This window comes from Micropterus dolomieu, linkage group LG23, assembly GCF_021292245.1.
Source record: "Micropterus dolomieu isolate WLL.071019.BEF.003 ecotype Adirondacks linkage group LG23, ASM2129224v1, whole genome shotgun sequence".
Taxonomy (NCBI): Eukaryota; Metazoa; Chordata; class Actinopteri; order Centrarchiformes; family Centrarchidae; genus Micropterus; species Micropterus dolomieu.
In genome coordinates, this window is record NC_060172.1 from 4,461,582 (window position 1) to 4,473,248 (window position 11,667).

Genomic DNA, 11,667 nt, shown 5'->3' on the forward strand with positions numbered 1-11,667 from the left:
CCGACTTTCTGTTTTCACCAGCGTGGCTCCTGGTAGCCACCTCACGTTAGCTCGCGCGTGTCCCCGACTTTCTGTTTTCACCAGCGTGGCTCCTGGTAGCCACCTCACGTTAGCTCGCGCGTGTCCCCGACTTTCTGTTTTCACCAGCGTGGCTCCTGGTAGCCACCTCACGTTAGCTCGCGCGTGTCCCCGACTTTCTGTTTTCACCAGCGTGGCTCCTGGTAGCCACCTCACGTTAGCTCGCGCGTGTCCCCGACTTTCTGTTTTCACCAGCGTGGCTCCTGGTAGCCACCTCACGTTAGCTCGCGCGTGTCCCCGACTTTCTGTTTTCACCAGCGAAACACGGCTCTTTTCTCTGAGCCCGTACAGGAGCGCTGCGTTTGCAAGCAGTTTAAATGTAAACCGCTGTGATGACACTAAAGCAAAGTCTTAGTATTTTTATCTGTCTTCAGTAGTTTTGCTTTTCCCTGCTGGTTCAAACACCATTTTTATGGAAAATAGTTAATTATTTGAGTTTTTGTCAGGACGTCCTCAGGTTGGTTTACATTTAGTCACACTGTTAAAAGTATTAAAGTAGTTAACTTAGCTGGTAGCTCGCTCCTGGTAGCCACCTCGCTCCCGGTAGCCGTTAGCATGGATGTTTGACCGCTCTCAGTGTCATACTGAGGTAAAAACTTGTTCTGCAGCGTCTCTCTGGACGTTTGTTCACGGCGGACATGTTTATTTGATGTTTCTGTGACGTCATGTGACCACGTTATGATGTTTCGTGTCCTTGTCTGGTTTCAGGATCTGGGTTCGTCTGCGGGCTCCAAGAGGCCGACCTGTGTGATCCTGATCAAACCCCACCAGGATTATCAGGACGCCTACGACGAGTGCATGGAGGAAGTGTCCAGCCTGCCCAGGCCGCTCTGAGGCATCGGCCAATCAGTGAGCAGCATTTTACCCGCTTCTTGTTACGACGTCTCCGTTTCACATTTCTGTCTCCACGCCTGATCAGTAAACGACCTGTCAATCACACACCGTTGGACCTGCTGGGAGGCGGAGCTAGGCTAGCAGTTTCCCCCTGCTCCCAGTGTTTGTGCTAAGCTAGGCTAACCCTGTCTGGACTCTGGAGAAGACGGAGAGCAACAACAGAGGGACTTTTTCCATTAATGCTAAAGTGTAAATAACCATCATGCATTGTGTTCAGAGGACGTCTCACTTCCTGTTGAAGCAGCGGCGCTCATCAGGTGTTCTGTGTTCTGCAGGCGATCAGAATGACGTCCACAGTTTTTACTTTGTCTTTGATAATGTTTCTGTCCTTTTTCACCAAATCTCGACTCCAAGTCTTTTTGGTTTTTCAGCTGTTGAATATGTTTTGTTTTAATTTAGATCAAAGTGATCAAGTGAAAGTTTCTTTCATTAAAAAACAAACTGAAGTTTCTCGTTCACTCTTTAGTATCAAACATCATCTGGACATCTTCACTTCACAGCATCTGGTGTCTCTGATGTTCATTTTGAGTTCTGATCAGCTGCTTCATGTTTCAGCGAAGCACACAGATCTCACCAAGGTTATTATCGTTAACGAAAACTAATGAAATAACGAAAAATATTGTAGTTTCTTGAAATAAAAATAAAAACGAGGCTGATAACCAAGTGAAACTGTGTCGTCTGTTTGTAAAACTCACTATTAAAAACTAAGTTTACAGAGGAAACGGCTTCAGTTCTCATCAGTTTATTTAGATCCTGGTATTTTGGGTGGAAATGAAATCTCTCTTCGTTTCTCATCTGAGCCAGTTTTTAGACCACGCCTCATCATGGGGGCAAAGACTGTCTAAACTAAACTTAAAACAAAGCATTTCAAAATAAATAATGCAAATGCACTTTAAAAAACTAATTAAAACTAAACTGAAATTGAAAAATAAAAACTAGTGAAAATTGTTAAACCATAATAATCTTGGATCTCATCGATCAATAAACCTGACGGGACAAACTGAGGGAGTAAAGTTTCAGCTTTAAAGTGAAAACGTGTGATAGCGGCAAGTTTCACAAATAAAATGCCGAAGATAAAATTAGCAGGTCAGCTGAACATGTGAAATGTGTTTACAGGCAAATATGAAGAATCAGTAAAAATGAATAAATAATGGAGCTGTGCTTTCAGAGTAATGAAACTACTGATTTACTAAAAGAACACATTTATTTGCATGTTTTCTCAGTGGATAGTCAGATATTGAGGTATAATAAAGTCATTTATAGGAACATGTTGCTGTTTGCTGCTTCAGCCACACGGGGGCAGCGTTGGATCATCTTCTCAAACTGAACTCCCATCTGTGGCCACACGGTGGCAGCACAGAGACACCGTCAGTGCTCTGCAGACTCACTCACCATTAAATCTGAAAACATGGATAAAACTGACAGTGGTGGTGGTGATGTAAATATATTATGTATGAACTTTAGCCAATAAAACCACAGACTGAATGTTTGTGCTGAAGACTTGATGATGCTTTAACAACGATGTGGATCTCATGTTGGCGTTATAACAGATTTACTTCAAAGAAAGTTTCTTTGTCCAGCACATTTCAGCATCAAGGCGATTCAAAGTGTTTTACATGAAAAGAAACACGGAGAAACATAAAAACATAAACATAGGGCACTTGGAGGGGATACTGAGAGAGAACCGTCAGGTCTGCTAGGGATCCTGGAGGTGGTCCCATGAATCTAGGGTTCTAGGGGGCACCTAGATGGTTTCAGGGATCTTCAAAGACTCTGGGAGGTAATAAGTAGTAAAGGGGTATAGAGTGGTGTGGGGGTTTTCTAGGAGTCTGTTAGGTTGTTGCAGGGGTCTGAGGGGGGTTCATCTCTCCTTAACAAGGTTTACGGAGTCCTTGAGTGGATACCAAAGCCTCTTGACACTCTCCAGGTCTTTTAAAAGAATGGTGGTTTCAGGGGGGCTCAGAGATGTTAAAGTGCTACTAGAAGGTTCCTTGAGGAATTTCCTGGGACACCAAATTAGGTTTTAGAGGTGGTTCCAGGAGTCTGAAAGGGGTTCCAGAGTCCCATGAGTCCTTGAAGGGGATTCATTTTGTATTTGCCGTTTTTAATGTATTATTTGCACAGATAGCCCTCTGGATGGCTCAGGTGCCGGACTAAACCTGAACCCACTATGAGTTTGGGGGGGTCCTGGGCACACCATTGTGGTTCATGTTTGTACTTCAAGTGGTCTTTGAGGAGGTTTTTTAGGGGTCATAAAAGAAGCTTTGGGGGACGTTGATATCTCGTCTACCTGATCTGCAGGTGATTGGGCGAGTCGACATTAAAGCGTAGTAATGAACTGTCGGAGCAGGTGCAGCGACATGTAGAGCAGGAATCCTGCAGCCGGAGGACATGAAAAGAGGAAGAGTGTTTTCTTTAACAGGTTTCTGCTGATCCTCCTCCTGTCCTGTTCAGACTCGTCGTCATAATCTCCCTTTCCCACAACGCTGTTCATAAACTGCACCAGGCAGACTGGGGGGGGGAGTGTTGAGGATTTCTTGAGGGGTGATCAGGGTTCTTATACTTTCCGGGTCCTTGAAGGATTTTAGAAGTCCTTCAGGGGGTATTACAGATCCTTGAGTGAGACCTTTTTGGTCCTGACCTCTCTGGGGCCCTCCTACCTGACTCGTGAGTTATGTTCACACCTGACACCACGGTGCTCTCACTACAATCCTCCCTCCTCTGAAACCGTCTGTAATCAGCCTGAAGAGAAACCTCTATTAGAAAAACCCAGTGCTGGTTTGAACGGACCTCTGCGCCTCATGAAGTCCTCATGAAGTCAGAAGAGACTGGGTCATTTGGTGGAGCAGCAGCTGTTCCATCAGGGTCTGAGCTGCTTGTATCTGATGCTGCCTGTATGTCACCTGGTTCTGTGGGACCTGCTAAAGACATCTGGACTGGGTCCTGTGCTGGTACTGGCTTATGAGCCAGCATCTCCTGTACGGACACACTTCAGCATAGCCCCTGTAGATTATAGATAACAGTACTTACTAGATATTAATGTTAAAAGCTCCAGAAAGACTCACTTTGACCTTTGAGCCGAGAGTGAGACTCCTTAATCTGTGGGGTTGCGTAGGGAGCCTATAGGCCGGTCCGGCAGGGTTTCTTGACGAGGTTCTACAAGAGCTTGAGGTGATTTCGGTGCTACTAGAGGGAGTTCCAGGGATCCTTGAGCTGTTTCGGGGAGCTTCGGGTGTCCTTGAGAGGACATAAGAGAGGTCTCAAGGGTCCTTGATGAGGTTCTAGGGGACCTAGCGTAGTTCAGTGGTTGTTGTCATCGTCGTCGTGGACCTTGGTGGTTCAGGTGTCTTTAAAGTGGCTCTTGAAGGGTCATAAGGCTTCTTTAAGGGGGCCCTCCAGTAGTCCTTGGGTAATTCTGGCCATTAAGTTTTTAAGCATCTTTTTATGTGTTTTAGCAGCCGTGGAATAAGCTGCAGAGATCACAGAGAGTGTTCTAAAGAGGTTTTTAGAGGTTCTAGATGGTGTCAGGGGCCTTTGAAGGGGAAGGACCCCCTTTGGGGGAGATTAGATGTTAGTTGAGGGAGATGTATGTCTCCTAGCAGGATGGCAGGGATCCTTGAAGAGGTTATTAATTAAGTTACAAGGGTTCTTTAAAATGTAAAGCAGTCCTGGATGCCCTAGCTGTTCTAGAGGTCAGTAAAAGAGTTCTACTGGTTTCTGGAGAGGATGGTTTCAGCTGTCCTTTTAGGGGCCCCTGACGCTGTATAGGGCTTCTTTTAGGAGGTTCCGGCAGGGGTTCTCCGTGTAACTGAAGAGAGCTTCAGGGGCAGTGGGTTTAGAAAGTGGTTTGAAGATGCTTTTCAAAAGGTTCCAGCAGTCCCCGTAGATACTGCAGAGGGCACTGACGTGGAGGTTCTTCCAGTTCCAGGATTTTTGGGGAGGTTCTGTCAGTTTGGGTTAAATTAGTTAATGGAAACTATGAATAAATAAGTTCGTCAATAAGCTTTTATCCATGACGAGGACGAGACGACACCAAGGTCATATTTAACCTACGTGGGTTTCAGGTTCAGTTCCACATGTCCTTGAGGTTTTATGAGGGGTCCTTGAAGGGGTTCCAGGAGATCTTGTGGTGTTTTGGGGCATGTAAATGGATTCTCTGTTTCCTCTGAGTAGAACAAAACGTGCAGGTGAGCTGGTCTCACCTGCGAGGACGGCAGAGAGACAGTGATTGATGGGGCTTAATCTGGATCAGATGTGGTTTCACTTTAACGTACATGAAGGGGAACATACGGGCCGAGTTCATTAAAGCTGTCAGGATACCAGCATGACGAGCCGGCCCCCAGCTCACCCCTGTGTCTACTTGTGAACCGCAGAGACTTTCAGCCAATCAGGTGAGGGGATCAGCTCCTGCGGTTTCAAAGGCTTTTTATAGATATTGGTGTTTAATCACTCAGTGGAAAAACAAAAACATGTCCGTGATACAAGCTGATTTATATTTGATGCTTTTTGTAAAGTTTAATGGTCTTTCTCTGTCTCTGGTGTGTTTTCTGCCGCGGGCGTCAGCACACCCGTGTGTGTGTGTGTGTGTGTGACGTTATGCAAATGTGAAGCAGCCAGCAGCCAGTCGTCAGCCTGGCGGTTAGCTGGTCGATCACACAAGCCGCCACGTTCTGCCAGCAGGCTGACCTGCACCTGAGCAGGACTCCTCAGGGGAACCTGGCGTTCACGCCCTGGAGGCCGGGCAGCTGCAGCCTCCAGGATGTGAAGCCAAACAACCTGCCGAAGTTCAAGCTGATAAAATGTTTGTCCCATTTTTACTGCTACGCCAACACGTTCTCGCTCCCAGGGCCTCACATGCGGACGCTTGGTCAGGGCCCTTTGGCGTTGCTTTTTAACGCCCTGTGTACCCTAACTAACCGACTGCTCAGAGCTGCCAAGTAGAAATCTGACTTAAGGGGGCCTTTCTGACTTTGAACTCGGAAATTCCGACTTCCTGTGTCAAATGAAACGCACCATTGGAAAGTCGGGAGAACCGCACTACCCCGAGTGATCCAAGATGGCTGCTCCGAGTATCGACAGTGAAAGCTGTAGTTCAGACTGTGCGTCGTAGAGATGTTCGTACACAAAGTGCTGTCCAGCTGCTGTCTGCGGTCGTGCTGCCGCAGTGTTCATGAGTAAATTCAACTCACGCAGGTAGAATGTGTCCGTTTTTCTTCCCCGCCCCTGCAGCTCACGTTAGACTATGACGTCGAAGCCGCAGTCATCTCTGTACTGACATAATGTAGGAGGTGGATCAGAAACCAGAGAGAGACGCTGCAGAACGTCCTGAGAAGTTTCCTTCAGTCTCACAGAGATCCAGAGGCATCTGTCTGCACATCCATGCTAACCGCTAACAGGAGCTGCTAACAGCTGGTTGATGGGGACACTAAAGGTGAACAGATGTAGTCTGAAACGAGGACAGCAGCACCGACCTGCAGCTGACTTTACAACAGGCTTTAATGTTTCTGTCCTCTTATTGGTTCCTGATCAGGCTCATATGTCGTGTTAGCATGTTTGAATTCCTTCATTTTCACCCAAAAGTCAAACTTCCCAGTGAGCGGATGAGCTGCAGCAGAAGGAAAGAGAAGAAGAAGAAGTGGTTGCATGTTGTGTGTGTTCATGTTCAGTCAGACTGCAGGACGGTTCAGCGTTCGCTTCATCCTCGTCACTCAGCGCCGACGTGTGCGTTAAAGAGCTGTCTGTCGACTTACTGGAAAAAGAGAGTTTCTTTCCACACGAGGCGTTTAAAGCCGCAGAAGCTGTTGTCTAAAGGAAACTGGATGAAGTCCTTATAGGGGCGGCCCGACTGGTAGGAGGCATGCTGAGGCAGGACCACTGCAACACAGATAGATGTAATCACACGTTATGGCAGTTAAGGTGGTAACCACGGTGAGATAATAATAAACTGTCCTGATGCAGCGCTACACCTGGACACCATGTCGCCGATCCACTCCCAACACTTTAAACTCATCTGAAGCTTCCGAATGTGAGTCGGATCTCAGATGGTAAAGATGCATTAAAGCAGTGGGTCACATGACATGAGGTCGCTCACAGCGTCAAACCCTCAGAGAATTCTCAGCCACTCTGCAGCTCCTCAGAGCTTTTAGCTCCTAGTTGTGATTTCGCTGCAGCTTTAAGGCCATTTTATACTTCTGCATCAAATCCCGGCCGTAGTGACACGTTACATCTAACCCACCTACGTCTCTCTCTACAGGTTAAACCACCCAGCCGGAGGTAAAGGTGTTAAAATGCAACATCCACATTGATGCAGCAGGAATATTAATTAATCCAGAAACATCAGATATAACAGAGTACTTTTACTGTCATCCTGTCATCATGTTGCTGATAATACTTTTACGTTTAAATGCAGGACTGTTAGTATTTTTACAGTGTAGTGTTAGTTCTTCTTCAGCCTGGGACTTTAGAGCCACGACTTGAGACTCATTCATGACTCTGTGCGGACGCTGCCCTCAGCACTCAGCTATGATCCGGCTGTCTGTTAGAACCCGGGAATTATTTCGGGCTCGAGCAACTTTTTTCCTTTCTTCCTGCATATGGAGGACATTCTTGGCGGCCTAAACTTTCTCAAAAACTCACGAAGCTTTGCACAAAATCCAAGTCCCGTGGAAATGTAGCTCCTGCTGCTAATACTTAGGATGGGTTAAAATATTTCATCAGACGAAGGCGTTCTGAGTGAGAAAATCCAACAGACTGTTCAATCTCGCGGACGTGCTTCTTAACGTCAGTCTGTTTGACTTATTTGTGATTTATATTTTTAATTTCATTTTGTACCTCGTGTATTTTATCTTCTATAGTGGTGTTTCATCAAAATCTGGACAAATGGTGGACCACAGGAGCATCCAAGTTGACGGTCCAGGTCTGAAAGCACCTTTAAGATCTGACATCTCTCACATACTCAGTCAAGTCAGAGTATAAATAGTATTTTACATTTGAAAATGTATTAAAGGTTTGAACGGGCCTGATCTGTAATTTACAGGGTCAAAGTCTGTCAGTAGAGGAGAAGCTGGATCCTCAGTCGGCTCACGAGTCAGGTAGGAGGCCCCACGTTGCTCAGGAGCGAGCTAACTAGCCTCAGATACAGACAGATAATGTACCGTTAGCAGCAGTTAGCGGTGATGCAAAAACAAAATGTATCTGTCCATCAAGAAACTCTGTGATCGCCTCTGTACTGGATGCCCTGTTGGTCTCTGAGGCCGAGTTCGGTCCCGTTCACTGGGAGGCGGCAGGGGTTTTGTTGCCCGCTGCCTGAAAACCTGCAGCGCTCGAGTCGAGCTGTAAACACTAACACTCCCCGCTGGTGGCTAGCTGAGACGATTAGGAACAGAACTCTGCAGAATGCACCTGTGGTTCCTAGAGTCTCCAAAAGTAGACTAGGAGCCAGAGCGTTCAGCTATCAAGCTCCTCTCCTGTGGAACCAGGTTCCAGTTTGGGTTCAGGAGGCAGACACCATCTCCACATTTAAGATTTTCCTCTTTGATAAAGCTTATATTAAATATCTATATATTTAAAAAAAATAAATGTAATAAAGTAAAAAGCCTCTAGAATCTAGAGTTGTAAAAAAAAGTACAATTGTACAGTGAATGCTCCGTACTTGTATGGCGCCTTTCTAGTCTTTTCGACCACTTAAAGCGCTTTTACACTACATCCACTGAGCCTAAGTGCTCAAACGGAAACTAACATTCACACTCACTCATACACTGGCGGAATAGCCGCTTCGGGGTTCAGTATCTTGCCCAAGGACACTTCGACACACCAGGGATTGAACCGCCGACCTTCCGATTAACGGCCAACCCGCTCTACCTCCTGAGCCACAGCCGCCCGCCGCAGTGTTTTGGTAAATGTAGTTACAGTAGTACAACAATCTTACGTGCCTTTGATTGTCTGCTGATGAAGACAGTGTGACCCGGCTGAAAGCTCTGGAACAGGCGAGTAAGTAAACTTTGAGCTGAGGTTGTTTCGTGTTTGCGGAAGAAGAACAAGTTTTTTTAAAGAGAACAAAACAGAAGGTTTTACATATTTAACATCTACGGAAGCCCTAAGAGGCCACACAGTCATGTACTGAGAAAAGATGGGAACTGGGCTGCTATGAAATAGTTTATTTAAACTGGGTGAATATAACTTAATAACTTCTCAGAATGAAAAATACTTTAGTGCTCGTTGTTCCTGTGAATTTTGAATTGAATCTATCTGAGTTAACGATGTGTCGCTTGAGTTCAAACATTTATATTTGTATGTGTACCTCAAGCGGGTTTTAAGAGGTTTTATACATCCAGAGAACTTCCATAAAGTCCAGACCAGGCTTCTAATTGAGACCTGAGTTTATTTGTCTAAACCTGCAGCCACTAAAAGAGACAGGCGTCTAACTGGAACGTGTCGTCTTGCAGACTAGCGGAAGGAAAACGTGGCTCAGTCTGTTCAGAGCTGCTGTTACTCAGTTTCATGTCTTTCATGTTGATGTTCTGTATTGTTGTTGTTAAGGATCTGATTCAATATCGATTGTGCAGAATTACTGATCTTTACAGGCCGTTTCTCCTCTGAGCCTGAACTCTCCTCTTCAGCAGCTCTGATTTATGCCTGTTGTAATCAGACGTAAACATCAACAACGTCGAGCTGACCTCAGATCAGGTGAGGAGCTTCTTTCCCACAGATCGGCCGGCCTGCCGTGACTTCACAGACTGTGGGAAATCTGAGCGCTGCGTTTCGGTCAGCAGATCCCACAGACCCGCTGACTGAAACGCTCTGTAATCTGCGCCGCAATCTGTCGACTCGTCCTGCACGGGAAACCGCTGAGTCAGACAAACAGAAAGCAGGTCGGGGGGGTTTTCCTCCAGGTGGATCACATGACTCAGCAGATTCACAGACGGCCTGACTGGTTGTTTGTTTGTTTGAAGTTGCTGAGGTCGTCGTCCGTCGCCGGCTGGTGCATCTCCCTGAGAAAGAGGAGACACGAGACGCTAAAGATGCTAATTGCTAAAGAGAGGTGCTTCCTGTCTTATCTCCTTTAGCCTAGCTTAGCATTCACCGGAACACGAGGGCGTCGCTTTGTGTTGAAAGGTGGAGGATCAGGGCTCAGATCACGAGACGTGACAAAAAGATATTTTAACAGTATTTTGAAATGGGCGGGAGGATTTAGACCCTGAAATACTTAATTTCCTGCATTTTGGACACAGTTTCTAGTGGAAATGTTTTTATCTTTTAGTGCAAATCTCATTTTCATTTGTTAACATTTCTTGTTGCAGAACATTTTTAACAGATTATTCTTTTAAAAAGTGGTGCAGATGTGTAAATGACACCTTAGCTGGGCCATTCTTTACAGCAGGAAAGGAGGTAACGCCGTCCCACAATTCCTTGCAGCAGCAACCTTTAATGTGACGCCCCATTTTAGTTCTACCACAGCAGACCTGTGTGAAACTGAGGTCTAAATCCATAAATAAATATTTACGCTGTTTCAAATTTACGTTTATTATAAGTAGTTTATTAAATTTAACAATATCATCGTCATCACAACAGAACGCCATTTTGAGGACGTAAAAGTACTTTATGAAGTTTTCAGCTGGGTTTTTTGAAGTCACCAGAAAAATCCTTCTTCAAATGATTTCATATTTTGTGTTTTCGTTCGGGACCTCTGATGAGGACATTTGTGAAAACATGGAGGAAACGTTTGGTGTTAAAAAAATCTTTTATTCCAAACACAAACTCTCATTTACACTTTAAAAAACATTCATCTCCTTCTTTTAACTTTAAGAACATATAAAAACAGATAAATACAGATATATCCACACAGTCTTGACAGCGAGCTCAGTGCGTCCTGCTGCTTTTAAACATCAGTTCTCGGTAGAAACACGAGGCGTCACTGATGGAGAACCAGCGAGTCGAGGGGCGGAGCCTCAGCGAAGCCCCCAGAGAAGAGAGGCTCACGCCGGACCTGAAGCTGCTGCAGCTGCTGGGCTTCCTGGAGACAGGACGCCGTCTGCAGGTCCACGTAGAGCGGCGGCGAGCCGGCCTGAGGGTCGGCGTGGGAGGAGAAAGGCGAGGGAGTCGACTGGGAGGAGGGGAAGAGAGGAGAAGGAGAAGAGGAGGAGTGATGGAGGGAGGAGTAGAGGGGAGGAGAGGAGCTGCAGGCGTCCCACTGAGGCACCACGGCGCCGGGCGAGTAGGAGGAGGCGTATCCCTGAGCAGGAGGGGGAGGGGGGGAGGCGTGGTCCGGTACCTGCATGTACACTGTGGGGCAGCCGGTGTCGGGAAGGAGGAAGGAGTCCTGGAGGTGACACAGGAAGCTGCTGAGGCCGGCGGCGTCTAAGAAAGCAGGGAGCTCAGTGCTGCTTCCTCCACCGCTGCAGTGTATGCTGGGAATTTTAGGGCTGGGCTCTGATGAGGGGGAGGAGGAGGAGGAGGAGGAGGAGGAGGTCGGTTCCTCTCCAGTGGTCGTGTTGTCGGCCTTCCTCTTTCTCTTACGGCGAAAGTTTCCATTGTCGAACATCTTCTCACAGTTTGGGTCGAGAGTCCAGTAGTTTCCTTTACCTGCAGAGAGGAGGAGGAGGAGGAGTAGGAAGAAGAAGAAGAGGAGGAGGAGGAGGAGGAGGAGGAGGAGGAGGAAGAAGAAGAAGAGGAGGAGTAGGAAGAAGAAGAAGAGGA

At 46.6% G+C, this 11,667-nt stretch overlaps 1 protein-coding gene across 1 annotated transcript in view; it reads left to right on the top strand.

Moving 5' to 3' along the window:
- nhp2 (NHP2 ribonucleoprotein homolog (yeast)) overlaps positions 1-1,635 on the top strand; it is a 4,196-nt gene extending 2,561 nt beyond the window's left edge. Inside the window, exon 4 of the mRNA XM_046040993.1 lies at positions 787-1,635. Coding sequence (XP_045896949.1) covers positions 787-912 — 126 coding nt within the window. The 3' untranslated portion in view covers positions 913-1,635. The remainder of the gene's footprint in view (positions 1-786) is intronic.
- The last annotated feature ends 10,032 nt before the right edge of the window (positions 1,636-11,667 follow it).